The following is a 23,606-nucleotide window of genomic DNA, read 5'->3' as shown; positions in this document are numbered from 1 at the left end:
TTATCTACCCTTGTCTTATTTACCAAACAAAAGAGAGACTTCTTGATTCTGACATACGAGGAAGAAATGACTATGCAAAAAAGTTATAAGCAAGCCAGATGCTGAACAGCATATTTCAATTTGCAAGACTATACGCTTGATGACAGAGAGAAATGACAGGACCTGTTGTTGATCCTGCTCTTTGAACCATTCGTGATTTACTAGATGATGAAGAAGTCAAGTTCTTATCTGGAGTCAATAGCCAAGTTAAAGATGTGCAAGCAGAGCTCAAGCAAATGCAGTGTTTCCAAGAGGACGATGATAGGATAAAATATGCAAAGCGTCCAAAATTTCGTTAAAGAAATCAAGAAGCTTTCTAATCGGATTGAGGATGTTGTGGAAACATATGCAGCTGAGGTTATACTGAAAAGAAGAAAAATGGGAATAGAGGACTATCTCAATCGAGTCGCTAAAAATGGTTGAGAAAAACTTGTGCTCATGGAGTGGAGGAACGTTTTGTCGGGATGGAAGAGGAGATAAGTGCGTTGGCACCAATGTTGCTTGATGATGATAGGAAATACAGAGTTGTTTCAATTTGTGGAATGGGCGGATTGGGTGCATGATTCTCGGTCGCGGGAACTTGTAAACTTGGCGTTCTTCAGTAGCAAGTTGTAACTTATATGGCAAATAGTATAAATTCACCCTTCATTGAGTGGTGATGATTGATGGCCTGGTAACAAGCTTCATCCCTCTTTATGAACCATAATATAAGAACTGCAACATAGGTATATTCCTCTTTTCTTCTTTGCACCAGGAAATAACGATAATCTCGTACATTACCCCATTCTAACCTGAATTATTCTCAACTCCAAAGCTACCTGCCTCCCTCATTGATTTTTCATGTTTCTTCTGAAGATCATCTCCAAAGTTCAACCGTGAACCATAATTGAGGTTAGCATTTACTCTTTCGGGCCCTTATTGCAACAGATGTTCAATTTCTGCCCAGCATCCCACCTCTATCACTATGACCTACTGCTTGTGGTAGCATCTTAATCTTTTTCTGCTCATAAGTCAGATGCTAGACTGAGCATTGGAATTCCAAGAACTAGGGGGATTTTTCTAACCAGTGGGTAATGACAGTGACTCTGAACGAGTGCCTAATGACAATGCCTCATTTTGAGCTGGATGAAGCTGAATCAATCAAGGAGCAACTTCAAATTAAGGGAAGAGGGGTGGGCTCATGTAGACTGTAGAGTTGCAGGCAGAGAATCGCTCTATAATCAGGAAGCTCATCTCTCAGAATAGTGATAGCTGTGCACTATTAACTACTATCCTTGAAGATATTTTAGGCCTCAGTTCTCTGTTTCTTGTATGGTCAAAAAATTATGGGTACCTTGTAGAATAACATTAGATTGTATAGAATAAGTAGTGTGCATAACTAAAAAATCTTGATTATCACATATCTTGATTGCTCAGAGGTTAATTATGCTCCAAAATTTACATATTCAAAGCTAAACAATGCGGCAGTACCATACATACTAGTTTTAATTTGTAGGAGTACTATTCTTTGATATGGATGACAATGGGGTGGATTTGGAGCGGGAAGCCATATATCTCCCCTTGCCCGGCATTTCCCCGCCCCCTGGCCCCATCGTTCCCCTTGCACGTTGTGGGCATCCGTCCCAATTGCCATCGAAGAACTAGTCAACAAAGTGCAGCTGAAGATTTAAAGCTCGTGTAACATGTAACTCTTCCAAAAAAAAAAAAAAAAAAAATCAATTTTGTGATATCGATTGTTCCGCACTCAAGAAAACAATTAATGGCAGAAAATGTAGTCAATCTAGCTTTGGAAACCCTTAGGGAATTATTAGTTCAAGGATTGAGATTCTTATCAGGAGTTGGCAGAGAAGTGAAGGAAGTTCAATCCCTGCAGCAGCGGATGCAGTGTTTCCTGGAGGACGTGGATAAAAGGAAACATGAAGAGTGCAGCGTCCGTAATTATGTAAAACAGATCAGGGATCTGGCCTATCGGATTGAGAATATTGTCGAGACTTATGCTGCTAAAGTTGCATCGAAAAGGGAAAGGAAGGACATCTGCAGCATGCTCAAAAGATTTGCTTGTATGCTAAGAGAATCCACAAGCCTTCACAAGGTTGGTTCCCAGATTGCAGATATCAAAACAGAGATCAGCAACCTCACAGCGAGCATGGAATCTTTTGGCATAAAAGCTGCAATGGAAAAGGAGAGTTCGGATGCAAGAAATGAAAGAAGAAAATGATTGAGGCAAAGGTACGCCCACGATGTTGATGAAGACTTTGTTGGGATGAAAAAGGACATCAATCATCTGGTATCGCTAATGCTTGATCATGACAAGAGGGATGCTCGAGTTGTTTCAATATATGGGATGGGTGGCTTAGGAAAGACAACTCTTGCCCGAAAAATCTACCACCACCGGGATATTCAACGCAGTTTCAAAGGCTTTGATTGGGTTTGTATAACCCAAGATTGCAAATCCATGAACGTACTACAAGATATCCTGAAGCAGCTTGCTCCAGAAAAGAAAGAAGAGATTTCTCGAATGGGAGAGAGGGAAGTTGTGGAGGAGTTTTCCAAGGTGCAGAAAGTGAAAAGTTGTCTAGTTGTTGTTGATGACATATGGAGGGTGGATGATTGGAATAGCCTTAGACCTGCCCTCCCAATTGCTGAGGCAAGCCTCAGCAAAATTTCCTCTAGGTATCAGAAAAGTTTCAGTTTTTTTGGGGGTCTGGATATATTTCAATGCTTCAAAGCTTGTAGAACTAGGTAATGAAACGTTAGTGAATGAGAATTGTCAGTTCATTAGCATTAATTTAGGCACTTTGATGCAGGTCATTTCTACACTAAGCAGTAATTCTGTCAACCACAAATCTGCCACTAGATAAAATACCTGTACAGTGGCAACAATTTGCTGCATTGTGGACGTCCCATCACGAAAACATTTCGCATTTAGCGATTCAATTAAATTAATTAATCTTTTAAACAACCTATTTTCAGACTCAAGAATTGAACCAAAGCTCGTGGAAGAATTGGGAAGAGAAATGGTGGCCAAATGTGGACACTTACCTTTAGCAATCTCTGTCATTGGAGGCATTTTGCGTGAAAAGAATTGCTTAGATGGTTGGAAGAAGGTGCATAAAGGCATTGATTCGTACTTAAGGAGGAGCGAAAGCAGTGAAAGATATCAAGCAATAGATCAAGAATTGACCTTAATTTATGATGACTTGCCTTATCATTTGAAACCATGCTTTCTTTATACGTGCCATTATCCAGAAGATAAAATGATACAAGCAGAAGAATTGTGTTTGTGTTGTGTTGGATGGCAGAAGGCATAGTTTCATCAAGGGATCAAGGAAAAGAAGAAGCACTGATGGATGTAGCAGAACGCTACTTCAATGAACTGGCGAGCAGATCTTTGGTGCAGGTGCAAGCGGATGAACAGTTTTCAGGATCAATGCAATTTTGCCGCCTACATGACCTTATGCGAGAGCTATGTCCGGCAAAGAGTGAAGAAGAAGAGTTCTTCCAGATGATGTCTCTTCGAGATGGAAAACCACATTCACAGAGGCCTCATTCTTTCAATTCTAATACTCCGCGAAGATTGGTGATTTACAAGGATCATTCATTTGATTATAATGTCATACAGGAATCTGCTCAACAACTTCGATCCCTTCTGTTATTCAGCTCTCACTGGGTAGATGATCTTTTGTTACCAAGTGAGTAGATGAAACTAAAGTTTCTTAAGAGTTCTTTACCTTTTCAGGTGTCCGTTTCAATGAACTACCTCAACGTTTTGGTAGCTTGCTCCATTTGAGGTTTCTATGCATAAAAGACTGTGGAGTGAAAGAGTTGCCATCATCCATCTGCGACTTGCCATTCTTACGGACCCGTGATCTTAGAGATGATATAACCAATGAGGGTGACTGTGCATTACCCAATGCTTCGTGGAAATTGAAGCAACCTTTATCTTAATCGGAAGTATCATGCAGTAGGAGGAGAAAAATTGACATTGCCTGGCCTGGATAAGTTGGAGACATTGGAAGGATTTGCATGTGAACACATGGAAATTTCAGATCTTTATATCATGAAAAATCTGCGATATCATGCAAAAGTTAATGGAAACGAGAGCATCTCCAAGATGATCAACTACATTGAGGCTGCTAAAGACTTACGTGTCCATCTAAGTTCAGACGCAGGTTTTGTTCTTCTCAAAAAGCTTTTGATGAATTGCAACATTTATGAGTTAAGTATACATGCATCTAGTGCTCTGTGCGGCAAATTACCCAAGCAAGCATCTCGTTTGTGTCCAAGTCTCCAATCTTTGACCTTGTCAGGCTGCGAAATTGGGGATGATCCAATGGAAGCTCTGGAGAGGCTTCCCAATCTAAGAATATTGAAGCTGGGAATGCTGTCCTTTGTTGGAAAAAACATAATGGTTTGTCATGCCAGTGGCTTCCCTCAACTCGGGCATCTTTTCATTGACAATATGCCTTACTTAGAAAACTGGACGGTGGAAGAAGGAGCCATGCCACATCTTTCTACTCTAACCATTTGGGATTGCAACAAGTTGTTGAGTTGGATAGGTTATGTGCCAATTAGTGTTTAATGAATATGTTTATTCCGTTATTGATCCCTCAAAACCTAAATCAATTCCAAAACTTGGCCTTGATGCCTTTTATAGATGAAATAATATGTTAGTTCTTCTATATGTATTGTAATTGTTTATAGAAAAAAATTTTAAAAAACCACATTTGCATATATATATATATATATATATATATGTGTGTGTGTGTGTGTGTGTGTGTGTGTGTGTATTTGATAAATAAAATTTTGAGTTGACGTAACATTTTTTTTAGAGGCAGTGCTCCGTCCTCATCAATGAAGTTGACATGTATTGTAACTTGATAATATTTGAGGCGGCAATGATTTTAACAATTACAATGAATATGTATGAATATGATTGGGACAAATGATGGTGAGGATCACTCCAATTTAATTTTATATGATAAAAAATTTTTTAAATATTATTTTACTTGTATCAAAAATAAATTTACTAATTAACTTTTATTTTTTAATAATTGATTTATCTTATATATGTCATATTACAAAAATTATTATAATAATTATTTCAAATAATTACTTGAAATAATCTCCTATCCAAATACAGCATCAATTAGCAATGATTCAATGATTTTGTTTGGATAAGAGTTTATTTGGATGATTTATTCGAGATAATTACTGTAGCACTTTTTGTGATGTGATGTATGTGAGATAAAAAGGTGATTAAAAATATAAAAAAATGATTGAGATTTGTGAAGTAAATTATTTTATTTCAAATTATCTCAATCCTCCTCATCCTACAGTAAAAGTACACAATAATGAATTATACAATTTACAGTGCTTTGACAAGGAATGTACAATTATTTTGGTGGTGAGTGGGGGCTTATCTTAATCTTTTTGTGCAATCCTCATAGGCCAGTAATAATGCAGTCAATCTCGGCTACATTCATCTTCATGTTGTCCCCACACAGCCCAGAAAAAAGGGATAATTTCGAAAACCTCCTCTAAGGTTTTTGATAATTTCATCTAGTTAGGTTTTGAAAATTACACATATCTCCCTCCAGGTTATTATTTTGGAAACAAAATTTTATTAATGGTCATATTTTTGAATAAAAATTACACATACCTGCCTTCAAATTAACATTTTGGAAACAAAGAATGAACGAATAATCCAAAATGCTCTCGTGAAATTGTGAAGTTTATTTTACTTTTTATAAAATTCTTAAAAAGTTTGAAATCTATATTATTTCACAAACCCACTTTCGACTCTGATTACTACTATTTTAAACCTTCCATACCCCCACATTCCAAATCAACAGCACTATCTCCGTGACTAGCATCATTATTAGTCCCTAAATTTCAAAACTTCAATCTAAAAAAAAATCAGCACCATTAAACTAAAAAAAATTTCATCAAATGCATTAATATAACATCCTATTCTTCAAATATTGAAGCATCAACACCAATTCCATGCTTTTTAAACCTTTAACCCGCATCTTTTCCTATTCAATTGTAGATTCTCCAAGCAAAATTAAAATATAACTGTGTGAAATGTATTCATTGCATAAGATTATGAACTGATTATTTAATTGCATGAAAATATTGATATTTTAAGATTATTATGGTCATTTTACATGGTTAATGGAGGTAAGTGTAACGTTAAAAACAAAGATAACCATACTAGCTGAAATTATAAGAAATCTCGAGATGCTTTCTGAAATTATCCCAAAAAGTCCACAAAAAGCTTGGCAGATTCCTCTGGAGGACTGACAAAGTTGCACCGAATCAGTATACAGTCAAAAATCTTGATTACTTTGCTTTTCTCTCTCCAAAATCTACCTTGATAGTTACTGCTGTGCGGTTGTTTAATAATTTCCTATTCTAGTTGTTACTTGTGGTCCTCTGGATAACATTGTTTAATGTTAATATGATCCCCCGAAGTAGTCATGTTGATTTGTCTTGATTTCATGCCCTTGAGTGTTTTGATCACAGCCCCCTTCTGCTCTAATCTTTTAAGACTGTGTCAATAGCTCTTCATACTCCATTGGGTTATCTCTGGTAGGTGATTCTTGATTGATTAGTCCTCCAAGCTTTGATCTTTTTGTCATAGTTTCTGGATTAGCAATATAGCCATGCATATGGATTTTATGTCTGAAGTCTGATGAAATTGCATGAAAAGTGGAAGTATATTCAGTTAATATATCAAGCTATGTGGAGTAATTGAGAATTTGAGATGATGATCAAGATCTGAACTTGAGAGTAGGAGGTCAAGTCTACTGCTTTCTGAGTGGAACTGTAGTGGGATTCTTGTGATTAGTGATAATCGTTGCACGGATGTAGAGGAGCTGGAATCTTGATGAGGTTCCATAACTTAAGGGGTTTTCTGAGAAACAGTGTTGTTTAGAAACCATTGATTTTTTTCATAAGTCCAATTTCAGGGATCCGAGGAACTATGGATGGTAAGGCTAAGACCATCGTGTGGTTTAGGAGGGATTTGAGGATTGAGGATAATCCTGCCTTAGCTGCTGCTGCTAGAGATGGTTGTGTTTTCCCTGTTTTTATATGGTGTCCTAAAGAAGAAGGTCAGTTTTATCCTGGTAGAGTGTCAAGGTGGTGGCTAAAGCAGTCTCTCATCCAATTGGAACAGTCATTGACATCCCTTGGGGCTAAATTGGTGCTGATCAAAGCTCAGAGTACTTTGGAAGCTCTTTTGGAATGCATTGGTGCTGCTGGGGCAACGAAAGTAGTTTATAATCATCTTTATGGTAAGCCATTGTTCACTGCTTTTTTACATTTCCAATTTGTGCTTATTCCTTGATTTATGAAGCATAGAATCGGAAGCTTGAATGCCCTTTTGTCGGTTTATGGTATTCTTCTGGGACTTCTCCTCTTTAATTTATGGCTACTAAATAGCTAGATTAGGATAATAACGAGAAGATGCTGTATATTTGCAAGAGAAGGCCAATATAGATCATACATCAGAAGTTTGGGGCAAGAGATAGATATACAGCACCTACATGTATTCCCGCACAGTGTGAAATTAGGATGGGTGACAAATTGAGTTAGAACTGGCAGCTTAGAGTATCTATGGTATTAGACAAAGGAAGATGCCTGAAGTGCATTTAAATCTTACTTTCAAATGGCTGTAACTTCTGGAGTTGGGGCAGTTCGACAGGCCAGCACATGGGTCAAGAGTACCCTAAACATTGCATGCAAATTTGTCTACTGGAATTAGGCCTCTTTTGGTCCTACAATTTGGTGTTTTTGATGACATCGCAAGAGTTTTTCTAAATTTGTTTTAAGTCAATTCTGATTTATGGTTTTCTAAGTCAAAGAAGTTGCCTTCCATTTGGCATAAAGTTCTTCACTTTATTTCTTTCTTTTAAGTGTGAGTTTTGATAATTTTTTGAACCAAAAAAATTCTTAAGTTCTCTTGATTTCAGAATTTGCATACTGGTTATTAACTTTTTAAGAATTTCACATGGCCTATTAGTACCGTGGCTCCCAAGTGGTTGCAGTATAGTAGTAACCATCCATCGACAAGGTAACCTTTTTCAACAGCACTATATGTATATTTTCTGCCTTGGAGATTGTATCTTTCCTGATTAGATACATCTGCTTTATGCTGTTAGAATCTTCTGTGTCACCCCCTGATTCAATGATGTAGAATACAAGCTAGAGTTTTAATTGCAGCCTGGGCATTAATGTTTTGTGGTTCCAGTCTCCATTATGGAGATCCCTTAGAGATAATTCATATTTCTGCTTGATTTTTATAGGCAGGACTCTTTAGTTGAATACTTAAATTGGTCTTTTATTTTCTGTTCACTCTTTGTTCTCAGATCCTGTCTCGCTGGTTCGTGATCATGATATTAAGCAGAAATTAGGGGAGCTCGGCATTTCTGTGCAAAGTTATAATGGAGAGTTGTTATATGAACCATGGGAAGTACATGGTGATGATGGACATGCTTTTACAACATTTGATGCATTTTGGGATAACTGCGTGCACATGCAAAATGAACCGGCTTCACAACTTCCTCCGTGGCGATTAGGTCTGTGTGCAGGTAAGCTTATCACTCTGCAAGATCATTAATCAGTTGTCTTTCAGAACCTTTCTTGTAATGATTTCTATAGCACCTTACTAATTGGTCAGTTGATCAACTTACTAATTGGTCTCTGTAGCACCTTTTTTTTTTGGAGAAAGGTATGTCACACTGGCCAGTTTGGATACACTGAAGAGAAGAGAAAATGATCGGTTGAAAAGGAAATAACTAAAAGAGGAAGAAGAAGGACCTGAGATTAGAGAAAATGCAAATTTAAATGTGGAAAGAAAATAGAGCTTTATGAACTCATTTCTACTATTTGCAGGATCAGTTGATGGGTGTTCAATTGATGAGCTGGGTCTAGAAGATGAATCAGAAAAGTCAAGTAATGCTTTGCTTGGAAGAGGATGGTCACCTGGTTGGAGCAATGCTGACAAAGCCTTAACAGAATTTGTAGAAAACCATTTGTGTGATTATTCAAAGGACAGGCTCAGGGTTGCAGGGAACTCCACATCGCTCTTATCCCCACATTTGCATTTTGGTGAATTAAGTGTGAGGAAAGTTTTCCATCTAGTACGTATGAAACATTTGCTATGGTCAAAGGAAGGGAACCATGATCAAGAAGAGAGTGCTAATCTATTCCTCAGGGCTATTGGCCTTAGAGAATACTCTCGCTATCTATGTTTCAACTTCCCATTTACTCATGAGAGGTCATTGCTAAGCACCTTAAAATTTTTCCCATGGCACGCTGATCAGTCACATTTTAAGGCTTGGCGACAGGGTCGAACTGGATATCCTTTAGTTGATGCGGGTATGAGAGAACTTTGGGCAACTGGATGGATCCACAACAGAATCAGAGTAATTGTTTCAAGTTTCTTTGTCAAGTTTCTACTTCTTCCATGGCAGTGGGGTATGAAGTATTTTTGGGATACCCTTTTGGATGCAGATTTGGAAAGTGATATTCTTGGTTGGCAGTATATATCTGGGAGCTTGCCGGATGGACATGAGCTTGAGCGCTTAGATAGCCCAGAGGTGAGAGCAGTATCTGAAACTTATGCGATGGTTACGTGTTCTTCCAACTGATTTGGTGATTTTCTTTCTTTGTGTTCGTATTTAGCATGATTTTTCACCAATTTTGTCAACTTTTACCTGGTTAGCTTCAAGTAAAGAATTCTCTTATCAGTTTTCTGGGAGTGACACCATTTCATTCTCAAGTGTACGTTTTTGCCTTAACATGTATACTGAAAATGTTTATTTAGTTTTCTGGGTGCTGCCTCTATCACCATCCAGTATAATTGATTCTGTTGAGATTATTGATTGATGGCACCCTACGGCAAGCTTGAAAAACTGATGCTTCAATTTTCCTTGTGTTCATTTCGGAATCTCTGAGCAGGTTCAAGGATTTAAATTTGATCCTGAGGGTGAATATGTGAGGCATTGGCTGCCTGAGCTAGCAAGAATGCCTGCTGAGTGGATCCATCATCCATGGGATGCACCTATTTCTGTGCTTAAAGCCTCAGGAGTGGAGTTGGGATTAAATTATCCAAAACCAATAGTTGATATAGATGTGGCAAGGGATCGTCTAATTGAAGCTATATTCACCATGAGAGGGAAGGAAGCAACTGCAAGAGCTACAAATTTTAATGGAACAGATGAAGTTGTCTTTGACAACTCTGAAACTAGTGAAATTGTAGGTAATCCAAAGGCTATCTTAAGGGAAAAGCTTCCTTGTCCTACTAGTTCATCTCATGATCAGAGGGTTCCATCCCTGCAAAATTCTAAGAATGTTATATTGAATAGAAAGAGACCAATGCCTGCTGAAGATAAACCTCCTCTGAGAGATAATGTACATAATTGTAATCATAATGGTGAGACCTCAAAAACAGATGATGACTTGCGCTCTACTGCTGAATCTTCTTCAACAAAAAAGCAGACCACCAGTAGCAGAACCTCATTTTCTGTTCCACAAGCTGTTTCCTTACCGTTGAAAGTCAAACCTTTTCCAGAGTGTGAATCTTCTGGTCTCAAGTTGCCAGTGGAAGAGGAGATTGACACTGAAGAGACATCAAGAGAAAACAGTTAGTAAAATTGCATGACTTCTTTGTCAAAAGGCATTTTTTTGTTCTTGCAGTTAAAATTAGTTACAATGATAATAGTATTTGTTCTGTGGCTCTCACTATTGATACATCTGATGTAAATACTTGAATCCTCGGCACTGAATGCATATAAAAGAACAAATGTCAGTTTTATGCATGTGCTACCATTGGTTGGTTTTTCTTTTTGGATTTTGCAACACGCGCACAGATAAAATTCCCAAAATTTCCTCTGATGGCTGTTTGTTCTATAGGATGGCTGTTATACTAAATGAGGCACATTGAGACATACTCTAATTCAATGATGAATAAGCTGAGTCCATTTCACTTTTCTTTGTACTCTTCATTTGTTTTCCAGTTAAACAATTTGTTTGTATCCAGCTGGATTAGACATATTGTCATCATCAATGCTTCTAGGGAAAGTGAATATTTTTAATGACTAAACAATGAAAGTAAGAATTAGATTCCATGAAGGCATTACTGATAAGCAAGTTGAAGTAATGAAAAACATTCTCTTTAGCAAGTTCAGGTTGCTTTGTATCTACAACCTGTGATGATAACACAAACAAACAGGCCAGAGTGCGTCATTTGCACATACACAAGCATCTGACAGGACATACTGAGAGACTCCATATAAGTGCAATGAAAGGTCATGGTAAATTCCCCATAAATCCTTGTACTATATAAGAATGAGTTGTGGTCAAAGAGGGGTTTGAATTTTAACTGCATGGAAAGGGGTTTTCGGGACTATGAAATGTTGTGTAGGTTTTTTAAAGCTTTTGGTACAATTGAGGGTAGCATGTGTTTAGGTATATTTACCGAAATGCCTTCATTTTGGTACATTTAAAGCTTTGATTTATGGAGACATTTGGGTATATCTGGAATATAGAATTATTTTGCAACCATTTTTGCATTGAGTACAACTCATATAAGGTGTTGGTATAATTACTGAAATGGTGTTATTGATACATTTAATTGAAGTGTGGCTTTTGTTGTGCAATTAACACAAAGACGTATTAATACGTTGTGCAATTAATACGTTGCTATAACTAGCCGTTAGAGGGTATTCTTTTGTCTGAAACAACTTATGTCTCCTTTTGGACGATTTTCAATTGACATCTGTAGGGGCCTTTTGAGAATCGTAAAATTGTAAAAGTATTGATAAAGTAAAGTATACAAGGGTGTGCTGCAATTAGAATGTACTATTAGTAGTTTTGTCATATTTGATGACTATTTCTTTTTCGAATGTATTATTATTTGTCCAATGAAAATCCTCTTTAACCACAGGCACTAAACACCCGCATGATGCGCGGGCACTCCCCCCTAGTAAAGATATAAATGAAGAAGAAATTGTAAATTTAGCTGATAAATGTACTTTCAAATGAGGCATCAGTTAGTGATCTCTTTTGGTTTTTTTTATGCAGGAGCTGTAGGAGTCTGATGCCATAGAGCTTTGAAACCCTGCCAAACTTTCATGATCGTAGGAAAGCATTAATAAAATGTGGATGATGCTTGCTGAGTCACTGAAGATTTACTAATGTGGTATGACTTATACGAGTCTTCTTGTATGTATATGCATATCTCAAATCTACTGCTTGTCTCTTATTCAAGTACTGAAACGGAGAGAAATGGCATTGTAGAAGTTGACACAGTTTATGAATGACACGTTTTTTCTCAAAACTACGTAGTCTATCTTAAGTTTTGCTCATCAGACGTGCAAGAATTTTAGTCTTCACTACTTTTCAGCTATTCTCTTATAATTTGCACATGTATTGCCATACTTACAGTTTAGAACAGTAGTAATCCAGATGTTTATGTGCTGAAAACGTATGACTAAACTATTTACTGTTCTTAATGATGTATTTGTTCATGTTTGTACTGTTCAAGTCAACAAAAGCCAAAGTAGTGGTACTGTTAGAATATGCAATCATAAGTATGTAGATTTACAGGTTGATTTAAGCTAATACGCTCTGAGTTGGGGCTGAATCAGATGTCAACTACTTCAATAATCAATATCATGGGCTACGTAATTGCCCTGAACCCGTGAAACCAAGTAAAAGAGGTACTACTGTGCTGAATAATTAGATTTAACTGCCAATGTTTATTAGACCATCATTACATTCCAGTGTCTTTCTTTCTCTAGCATAAATGGTATTTCAGTTTATGCTAGAGAAAGCAGTTAGATAACATAAAATAATAGAAACTCTATCACAGATATCTCACGCATTATTAAAACATAGTAACGTTACAACGTATACAGTACAAAACCAGAAGAATTTGCTTTGATTTGTATACGTACGTGCTCTTTAATAGACATTTTTCAGGTGGAATAGTCTCAAGAACAATCGGCAGAAAAGCATTATTATGAACTATCTAGCTGTCTACTGGAATATTGCTGAGTACTACTAGTATTATCATCACCTACGAGGCTGCTTGCCGGCCAGAAGAAACAAATGAGCGGGGTAGAGTTTGATTCTTGTATTTCCTTTCTTTAGAATTGACACGTTTCCTAAATTTGTTTATATGTTCTTTCTCTGGGTTAATTTTATTTTTCACTTTTCAACTATATCCTAGCTCTTACTATGGTCCCTGAACTCTAAACTAGGATATTTTAGTTCCTAAACTTTACCCTGACTCCTACTTTGTTTCCTAAACTATAAACTAGGAAACCTTAGTCCCTAAACTTTATCCCGATTTCCCCTTTGTTCTCTAAACTCCTTTGTTATTTTCTAATTTCGGGATTTTTTTAGGTTATTGGTTAATCTAATTTTCCTTTTATGCTCTTGTAACATGCAACCCTGCCGCTCAAGTTGCTAATATTTCATTACTTTTGGGGATTCTGTTAACGATTGTACTTAAGTGGGATGTTTTACATAGTTTTGGGACTAAAGTGGAAATTGAAGCATAGTTGAATGGTGCAAAATGGAATTAACTCCTCTTCTCTACTGACTCCGCTTGAATCTTCAAGAAGGTATTCGTTTTATGGCTGAGTCTCATTGAGAACTTTCATAAAGTTTGGCCTAGAATAGAAGTAAGAAATCTCAAACTACAATATTGAGTCACCATACTCTATCATAGTGTTATATAATAACGAAATCTGATAGTTATCTAGAATAGAGTAAGTTATTCTGCTTGCTATTCTTTCATGAAATCATAAGTGTTTGTGATGGCAAGTTCTGATCTGTGTTGTTTCAAATTTGATACAAGGCTCCAACAAAAGCAAACGTCCTTGTATCACTTCAGAAAGTAATCGAAATGCAGAATGTAAGATGCAATTTATTTGGCTAATCATTCTGTTGGAAGCAGAAACAACTTCTTGCACATTACAAGTATAAACCATCTTCATGAATGCTATCATTTTCGTGTTTCTGTACCGATATTCTGTCGAATCAAGCAGCTACACAAGATATACATACTATGAATTCATTATGAAGTAGCTTTTCTTTCCGGACCATAATATGCATGGTTGGCAATCTGATTTGTAGCATATGTAAGAACAACATAGCTTAATCAGTCGTCATTTTCATCTTTATGTGGCTGTCTCTTGCATTGTATCTAATGTCGTCCGTACTCTCAACGCATATGTCGATTTGTAAAGAGCCAAAACTTCAGATAAAACCCCTTCCCTTCGTCGAAAAGTCAGCAAGAGAGGATTGAGGCACGAGACTCTACAGAAATCTTGATATATACCAGGTCTACACATAGCCTGTATCTAATATATATATATATATAGAAAAACCCATATCAGCCTCACTCTGAGACTCACAATTATGTGAGATTGTCCATAGCAAAACCTCTTCAACACTGGAAGGGCTAAAACTTTATGACAAAATCTTTTAAAGATTCAAGTTGTCTTCATCAGCTGCAGCTGCTTCTGATGTGGATTTTTTTCTTGTCTGTTAAGTAATGCTTCAAAAGTTTTGCTATTCATTCGTGGGACAGATCATTTTAGCTTTTCATTTGTTAGGGTCTGGTGTTTACTATCATCCTTGATAAAAAGTAGTGGACGGCATTGAAAACATGAAACAATAATATGTAAGGCAGGTAGGTGGATCATGCACTCGTACCAAAAAGAAAGAAAGATGATGATGAAAAATCGCACTAAATGTACTCTTCAAGCATGATCTTTTCTTAAATGTACATCCAAACAGCAATTACTGCAATTTGTTTTTAAAGTAAGAAGGAGAACCAGGAATCTACATATTTACTTATGAGTTACTCTTTTTTCCCCTCATATAATGCTAATTTAGTGACTATTGACGAGGGTTGAAAGTAGAACAGGAACTTCGTGCACCAAAACTGGACCTTATCAATTACAAAGAAGGAACAGAAGTGGCTAAATCATAGAAGGTTCTTGTTATTATTATTTTTTTTAAGAATTAATCACTATCATAGTTTAGTTGAATGCATAACACGTGTTAAATTCGAATTTATGCATTTAATGGTGATAATGTAAAAGCGTAAACTTAGATTCATGCATTTCATAAAAACGGTGAGTTTATAGAAGATTAATTCTTTTTTTTTTTTAAATTTCCTACACAGTTTTTGTTCTGCCTATTGTAATGTTGAAGCTCACATAGGAGTTAGAGATTTGGCAAGATTTCAAATTTTTTTAAATTTGTTTGAAATTTAAGGTGTAAAGTGCTATTGTATGTTTTAACCATCAAATCTTTATAAAATCTATTCAAGGAGAGAGAGAGTAAGAGAAATACATCAAGATTCAAAATTTTCGCTTCAAATGATCTGTCTCGACTTAACCTTCAATAGAATCCTAAGGGCTATTGATTGTTGAATTTATCCACAACAAAATCCCAATGGTTATTAATCAATATACATGGTAATTAAATAGGTATGGGATAGACGGGACAAAGACAAAATTCAAAACAAACAATTTCAAGTGAAAATTTTAAGTCACATATTTGTTATCGAGTTTTTTTTTTCAATAATGTCATTTTTTTTTTTTTTGAAAATGTACCCTTATTTAGAATTTTTTAGAACACTAGAGAAACGGAATCATAATGATTATTAGTAAATCAAATTTTTTTTTCTCTCAATTTTCAGCATGATGAAAAATAATTGTGAAGTGTGTTATGAACTGGAAAGCAATTACCCTAGGAAAAGTACATTTGTTGTAAGTCCAGTGCATGAATAAAGGACTTAAAACACCAGTCGACCAACTAGGCCTTGTGCCTTTATACGGGAGTGGTTGTCGCTGTTGTGGAGGGCCTTAATCAACCGCACATTTAATATTCAGATACTTCAATTCCATTTTACCATTTCTATCGCCACAAAATCTGTTCCTCATTTATCTGTTACATCTACCCTCTGTTCTGTCCCAGAGTTTGAATGTGTTACTTGCCTTAATTCCTTCCAAGACTATATGTTCATTTAGACTATAACAAATTAGTTGATGAATCTATTTACATCTCAGAACATTATTGAATGTGATATTTTACCCTACCGCACATTAGACACCATACATCTCCTGGTGATGAGTTTCTCCTCTCTAGATGAAGCCCCCTCTATGGTATGATCTATGGTATTTAAAAAAAAAAAAATCAAGATAAATCGAGACAATGAATCACGATTCTAGAATTATATTACAGGGTCCGTTTAACATATGCTTATTGGGCATTCGTTAAGTTGTCAAAATGTACTTTTAGAAATGTAGATTAATTAAGAAAATTATATAAATACTACGAAAAGTAATAATGTTAGTGTGTGTACATGTGTGTGTGTATATATATATGGAATATGTGAAGCGGAATTTAGGTGTGTTAAGAAATATCCATTAACACCCATTGGGAATACAAATCTTATATAAATATCTACTGTTACTAATTTTCCAATTCTCCTATCATTCATTGTCCTTGATTTAGTTTAAAAAGAAAAAGGAAAGATTATCCACAATTAAACACAATTAGCTGATAAGAAGGATATTGGATTAATTCAAAAAAGTAATGAATCCGTTTTTCAATATTTAAGATACCAAAAAATAGAACCCTAATCCTAATCCTAAGCAAATCTTGTTTCCCTTCCAAAGCAAAACGCTACATCAAAATCCAATTCAAACTGAAACCGTTACTTTATCCGTGCTACACTGCTACGTGGCCTTCTTCCATTGGCGGCAGGACCCAGAAATGGAATATTCCCTCCACAAAATTCCCTTTTCCCTCGACAACTCTTCAACTGTATAACAACCTCAAAGTACCCTAACCTTGACAAAACCGAAGCCTAAGTTCAGATAAAAGAAGTGAAGAAAAAAAGAAAAAGACTGCAGACAGTAATAAAAAGAGAAAAACACTAATGAGCGAGGCATTGAACAGAGACTACAGAGTGAGCGAGGAGCTAGGAAAGGGAAGATTTGGGGTGGTTTTCAAGGCTTATTCGTCAAATTCTGGGGAGCCCTTTGCTGTAAAATCCATTGATAAGAGACTAATAGCTGATGATTCTGTGGATAGACAATGCCTGTACAACGAAGCTAAGGTTATGCAGTTGTTGTCACCTAATCCACATGTTTTAAGGATTTTCCATGTTTACGAGGATGAGTGTTTCCTGCACATTGTCCTTGAGCTTTGCAATGGTTCTGATCTTTACCAAAGGATTGCTGCAAGGACAGTTTTTTCTGAAGCTGAAGCCATCGTTGTTATGGTATGTTGCTGTTATCACATTATTCTTGAGGGTTATTTTTTGGATGGAAAATGTATTTTGTTTAAAATTGTCTAAGTTGATAGAAGAATTGTTGTTATTAGGATTTGGTTGTTTTAAACCATTCTGGTCCATGTAGTTTTAGATGAAGTCACGAGGGCAAAAAGTTCTCTTCGTTCTAGTTTTTGTGCATAAGCTATTTTCATGGAGCTGATTTTATTTTTCCCACTAGGTTGATTGGTATTTTTTGGATTTGCACTTTAACTTTGATTTTACTGAGTGGAAAAGGTTTCGTCAAAACCAAGAATTACACTTTCCTCTGCAGATCTTTGGAAACTAAAAATACCTTTCTGCAGGCACTTTGTCTTGTTTTCCTCTGTTTTTTGTACGGGAAATCTCCCAAAGCGCCATTCTTTTTCCCTTTCCTCCCAGGGCAAGTTTTGAAAAACCAAGAATTTTACTTTGAGTTTCTTTACTTTATCATCTCTGAATTTTGGTCTGGAGGGTATGACACTAAATGCATGAAAAACAAGCATAAAATATCGTTTCCTTGATAATTTCAGCAATTGATAATATCGTTTCCTTGATAATTTCAGCAATTGGACTCGAAAATCTCTGATTGTCTCTTACTCAATGAATTAGAGGATTAATAATTTGTTCAGTCGATCATTTGTTAAAAATGGCATAAAATACCTGTGACCTAATGTGCAATGTTGAATATTAACGCTTCCATTGTTTAACAATGTCTTCTTTATTACTTCTTCTTCTTTGGCTTTAAATGAGGTCATATAGCATTGTTTCTGGATCTGATTTTGCACGGAGCATGACCGTTCACATAGGAACAAATTTTTTTCTCCTTTATTTTGTCAATGCTACCCAAACAACGTCAACTATGCTAATGCTGTTCATTTTACTATTTTCATCAGCAAACTTATATTTTCATGGCCATTTTCTAATCATCTACAGAGACCATTGATGGAGGCAATAGCACATTGTCACCACTTAGGGATAGTCCATCGCGACATCAAGCCTGATAATGTACTATTTAATGACTGGAATGAACTTAAGCTAGCTGATTTTGGCTCAGCAGAATTCATTGATGATGGACAACTAATATCTGGAGTAGTGGGGACTCCTTATTATGTGGCCCCTGAGGTAGTAGCTGGTAGACATTATGATGAAAAGGTCGATGTGTGGAGTGCTGGTGTGATCTTGTACATAATGCTGGCTGGATTTCCACCATTCTATGGTGATTCAGCCCCAGAGATTTTTGAGGCTGTGCTCAGGGCAAATGTGAGGTTTCCTACGAGGGTGTTCAATTCACTGTCTCCAGAAGTCAAGGATTTGCTTAGAAGAATGCTTAGTAAAGATGTCATCAGAAGATTTTCCGCTGAGCAAGTACTCAGTAAGTATAGATGTGCTGATTTTAATCTGAATGTTCTCGTTTAATTCATGTAGGAAATATGATCTTGTTCTATGTACATAATTTTTATTTCACCTCCAGTCATGAACTTGTCAATGGAACATCTTCTAGTATCTTTTGATAATGTTGTTTCTTGTTATATATCTCAGCAACACTGCATCTTAGTTTTGTTTCTTAATTGTGGGATGGATGGAAGGGGGGGGGGGGGGGAGCAGATGAAAGATTGATGCTGTAGTCTATAGACACAATAGTGATCATCTCTTCTGTTCCTTGAATATGGATCTTGACACTGACCTTTTCTATTGATAACAGTTACTATTTTTCTACAATAATCTATGCATAATTTGTTGTCCTTTTAAGCAGAGGAAAAGAGAGACTATAACATTACGGAGTTTTAGTATGAGTTTAAACATTCTGAGGTTGGATTTTTGAGTGTTCCAAAAATGAACTTAACAGGCCTTTCAGATCAACTTAAATTACCATGTCAATTCTTACTCCTTATCTTGATATCTCTGAAATGCAAAGATTAATTTATGGTCTAGAAATTCCATATATTATAAACTTTTGGTATAAATTAACTGGAATTTCGATCCTCTGATCTGTTACTTCAGGGCATCCATGGATGACAGGGGAAGGAGGTGGTGAAATCAGACCCGTGGCTGTTGAAGAAGCTAGACCAGTGGCTGTTATAAGTTGAAACTTCTATATCCCCCGACCTATGTATAATCTCAAACTGTACAGGCACCTCGTTGTCTAAATTCCCATCTACCTGTCTACTTATTAGGTCTGCTTTCTTCTATAAATGTTGCAAAAAGCATAGGCTTAATATTTTGGAGCTCGAGTTAAAGAGCCGAAGCCTAGATGAGACTTGATAAATCTTGATCTTTGCAGTGTGAATGTTGAATGATGATCAGAGCTCGTAAAGGATTATCTGAATTTGTTCACAAAAGTTCATCAATCAGTTATATCTACTTATGTTGTTTTCATCCTCTACTTGGGATTTTACTCTTCTTGCCAATCAATTTTTATATCCTTCTACAAGCCATGCTGCATCAACTCTCTCGAGTTAGGAATAACAAAGTTGACATGGTGATTTGAACGGTAATACACTTCCAAACCAATTGACTTTGTTTTAATATGTGACTAACCTTTCCTTGCTTAACCTAGTTTTGGCTAGGCCACCAGGCGTTACAAAAACAATGGTAGGAGATTTATCTTTAAAGCTATAACAAGAATCAAGGATTAACTTTCTCTAGAGATTTATCTTTAAATAATTCAACACACAGTGGAGGATGGAGATTTTTTTTATTAAGTCTGTCTTCTTTAGTGGCGGTCAGTACAATTTCTCATGATTCTGGTCCAGGCCTCCTCGATGCGGCTAATTCCTTAGAATATTTGTATTTAAAAAAAACAACCGTCAAATACACCTCTGACATGGGTCTTTCTCATTCTATAGCGGCGGTGAGTCAGCACGGCCGCATAATTAAATATTCCACCGAAATCTTGTCTGCAAAAAATTCAGTGGTGCAGAGGTGTCAGCGCGGACGTGCTGACTGGGCACGTCCGCGGCTGAAAAAGCTGACTCCAAGTCTGCGCATGTGTCACACGGGGACGTGCTGACTGGGCACGTCCCCGGGAGACACAAAATCAGTGCTGGTCTGTTGTGTCAGACGCGGACGTGCCCAGTCAACCCGTCCGCGTCTGACACATGCTAAAAAAAATAGTTTTAAGATGAATGCTTATTGCTTCAGAGTGGAATGTCATGATGAGGCTTCTATATACTTTTCCAGGGCCACTTTGCACTTGTTCTGGAGATCACTTATATCATATATAAATATATATATATATATATATACATATATATATATTTAGTGCAACATTTTGGGAAAGTAATTAATATTCGTATTCGATCATTTTATTTGGGCTGTACAGAAGTTTGTTAATGGTCAATGATATTCTTCGCATTTTAAAAAGAGTTAAATGACATAAACACTCACTCCATAGATTTTTCTAATTTTTTAAATGCCAAAATACGCTCAAGGTATAATTTAACGATAACTTTGTGTTACTTTTGTAGAAATCTTTTTTTAATTTTAAAAAAAAACTCTAACATTGTTTAATAAATCCTAAAGTAATACACAATTTCAAAAAAAAAAAAATAATAATAATAATAATAATAAAGTTTAGTACTTTACTGAAGAACTACTAAACAATTGATCATGGTTGTTAAGATTCTCTTCTATCACTAGTTGCATTATAATCCAAGACTAATTTAAGAGTAGGAAAAATTAAGTGATAAAATAAAGAAATTTACTACCATTAAATACATAGATGGGCACTTTTTTGTCTCCAAAAATATTTTGCAGCTTTTTTGTTGTCATTTTATTAAGAACAAAAAAAGAAAGAAAGGAAGGATGAAGTGTCTGAGCATTCTTCGAAATGCTTACATCATTTGCATTGATATTGATCACAGTTTCATAGCATTTGCATCCGTCTGACACATGCGCAGAGTTGAGTCACTTTGGTCAGCCGCGGACGTGCACAGTCAGCACGTCCGCGTCTGACACATGAGCAGACAGCTATTTCAGCTGCGGACGTGCCCAATCAGCACGTCCGCACTGACACCCTCTGCACCACTGAATTTTTTGCAGACAAGATTTAGGTGGAATATTTAATTATGCGGCCGTGCTGAATCAGCACGGCAGCTATACAATGAGAAACACCCCATGTCAGAGGTGTATTTGATGGTTGTTTTTTTTAAATACAAATATTCTAAGGAATTAGCCCCTGGATGCCTGATCACTAATGATATAGTGCAGAGAGAAAATATGGCAGAGAAGAAGCACCCCTTTATCTGCTGATTTAGTTATTCTTGTTATTCTTTTTCTTGATGATAGCTTGCTATGTTCTTGTTTGACAGTAAGCACCAAAATAGTTCTTTTTTTCATATATATTTTTCTATATATATGCTAATTAATTACAATTATCAACCATCAAAACCATACTAAATGACTAGGATTTGAACATTAAGCATCAGATTTTTCCTAAAATAAATAATCATTCTTCTTGACTTGGAGTTTGCTGTGGAGGACTAAAGTATAATCTCTCATTTACATTCCTTCATCATGCCACCCAATCTATCCCTTCCTCTATTTGGCATAAAATTTATTTGTGAAAAATATATGTATTATAATCATTCTTTATTTATTTGGTAATACATATATTTTTAACTCATGTTAAAGTACATTTATGTCCACTAATTAAATATATGTGTAGGTTTTCAAAATATCACTAAATAAAATTTTGGTAGAGGTTTCCAATTTTTTCCCTTATTGTTAACTATAAATCTTAATTTGATATTTCAATAATTATTATGTATTTCAAACCACTTTTATTATCAGGTAAGTATATTTTGTATGTGCCATGTAGATATAATCAGAATTGCAAGGGAAGCTCATTAATTAATTTTAAAACATTTAAGAGCCATGATACAATATTTTAAAAGTTTTATTTTTCGTAGTCAATTCTTCGCATATGTCTTGCTTTTACTCTAATTTGGTTAATTCTTTTTTCGTATAGATATTCTACTTTTGTTTTAGGGGCCTAAAAATTTAACTAATTTATATATGGACATAGTGCTATGTTAAATACAAAAGGACCTTAATAGAAAATTTATTTTTATTTGTGTATAATCAGTATCTCTTTAATTTTTATGGCATTAACCATAATTAAAATCCCTTTATCAATAAATAATATAAGTATGGACAGCAATGCATTTTGATTTTTTAGTTTCGATCTTTATTCCGGCAATTCTTTTTCCTTTTTACTTTGTACAGCTTCAAACCGAAATGGGAATATCTTGTCAAAGCAACCAAAAAATGAGAATTGCAATTTGCAATGTTTTAATGCAGTTTGAGATAAGAAACTCACGTTCGCAAACTCCCTATTTGTCCAATAAGCAACAATATCCTTGGAAAATTCCTCACAACTTCTCTAACTATTCCGATCATAACCACTGCTACTCACTTTTGCCAACTTAACTGATCCATATATATGGATCCCATGGATGAATTAATTTCTCCGATAATATCATCTACTACTGTTTATCTATTATTTCGACTTCATCAATATTCTCTTTTTTTTTTTTTTTTTTTAGGTGTGTCCCGCAGGGAGTAGACCCCGCAGACTATTCACCACCCTCAGCAACTTGCTGGCAGCAAGGTTCGAACCAGGGACCTGAGACTCCATCTTCAGCAACCTCAACCACCAGACCAAGCCCCTGAGGGCGACTTCATCAATATTCTCGTAATTTCAAATTGTTCAATAAGATTATTGTACAAGGTGAATGTGGATTTCCATCAGAAAAGTTATGGCATGCTTTCTTTAGATGGATGTGTCCGTGTGCATAAATAAGCATTCTATTCTTTGTCCTTTTATTTTTGTTTCTATAAATTTTTCACAATTTTTTAAATACTTTTATTCTTTTTCAGAGCTATCTAATTCTTTGTTTATGTGCGTGATTAGAGTTAAATATTGATCAATTTAAAGTGTTTAACCGTAGTTCTGACTTCGTGAATTTGATGAATGTGACGAGACTTCTTTACGTAATAAGCAAAAGACTTTTTATTTTACCCCCAAAAAAAAAGGGAAAAATCATAAATTGGCATAAAGAATGACAAAATATCATCCAAAAAATTGAAAAATTCAATTCAAATGTCATAGAAGGGAATATTGACATAGTATATGATTAGATGATTTGCCAAAATAAATTGGATACAAATAATGAATGTAAAATAAATGATTTAGTGGCCACATGTAGCACTATTA

At 35.8% G+C, this 23,606-nt stretch overlaps 3 protein-coding genes across 5 annotated transcripts; all 3 read left to right on the top strand.

Annotated features, from left to right (window-relative positions):
* Positions 1–2,335: 2,335 nt before the first annotated feature.
* On the top strand, positions 2,336–3,987 carry LOC113735387 (putative disease resistance protein At1g50180). The gene is made up of 5 exons (XM_027262398.1): positions 2,336–2,686; positions 2,847–2,865; positions 3,013–3,156; positions 3,342–3,731; positions 3,779–3,987. The coding sequence occupies exons 1-5, from the start codon at positions 2,336–2,338 to the stop codon at positions 3,985–3,987; spliced, it is 1,113 nt and encodes a 370-aa protein (XP_027118199.1).
* Positions 3,988–6,249: 2,262 nt separating this feature from the next.
* Positions 6,250–13,631, top strand: LOC140037578 (cryptochrome-1-like). Of its 3 annotated transcripts, none has more exons than XM_072081980.1 (6): positions 6,250–7,340; positions 8,415–8,636; positions 8,941–9,647; positions 10,009–10,693; positions 10,963–11,020; positions 12,133–12,388. In XM_072081980.1, exons 1-5 carry the CDS (start codon positions 7,028–7,030, stop codon positions 10,977–10,979), a joined length of 1,944 nt encoding a protein of 647 aa, XP_071938081.1. In that variant the 5' UTR covers positions 6,250–7,027; the 3' UTR covers positions 10,980–11,020; positions 12,133–12,388. The 3 variants fall into 3 exon arrangements, 2 of the variants coding, with proteins under 2 accessions (XP_071938081.1, XP_071938079.1); XR_011841480.1 differs by lacking the exon at positions 10,963–11,020 and adding an exon at positions 13,033–13,631 and having other exon boundaries at positions 6,252–7,340; positions 12,133–12,250; XM_072081978.1 differs by lacking the exon at positions 10,963–11,020 and having other exon boundaries at positions 6,252–7,340.
* A 3,283-nt stretch (positions 13,632–16,914) lies between these two features.
* On the top strand, positions 16,915–19,770 carry LOC113734882 (phosphoenolpyruvate carboxylase kinase 2). The gene is made up of 3 exons (XM_027261642.2): positions 16,915–17,359; positions 18,323–18,761; positions 19,391–19,770. Exons 1-3 carry the CDS (start codon positions 17,015–17,017, stop codon positions 19,474–19,476), a joined length of 870 nt encoding a protein of 289 aa, XP_027117443.2. The 5' UTR covers positions 16,915–17,014; the 3' UTR covers positions 19,477–19,770.
* The last annotated feature ends 3,836 nt before the right edge of the window (positions 19,771–23,606 follow it).

The sequence above is a fragment of the Coffea arabica genome, chromosome 3c, assembly GCF_036785885.1.
Source record: "Coffea arabica cultivar ET-39 chromosome 3c, Coffea Arabica ET-39 HiFi, whole genome shotgun sequence".
Classification (NCBI taxonomy): Eukaryota; Viridiplantae; Streptophyta; class Magnoliopsida; order Gentianales; family Rubiaceae; genus Coffea; species Coffea arabica.
Note: the sequence above shows the minus strand (reverse complement) of the source record. Positions and strands in the feature narration are given on the sequence as shown.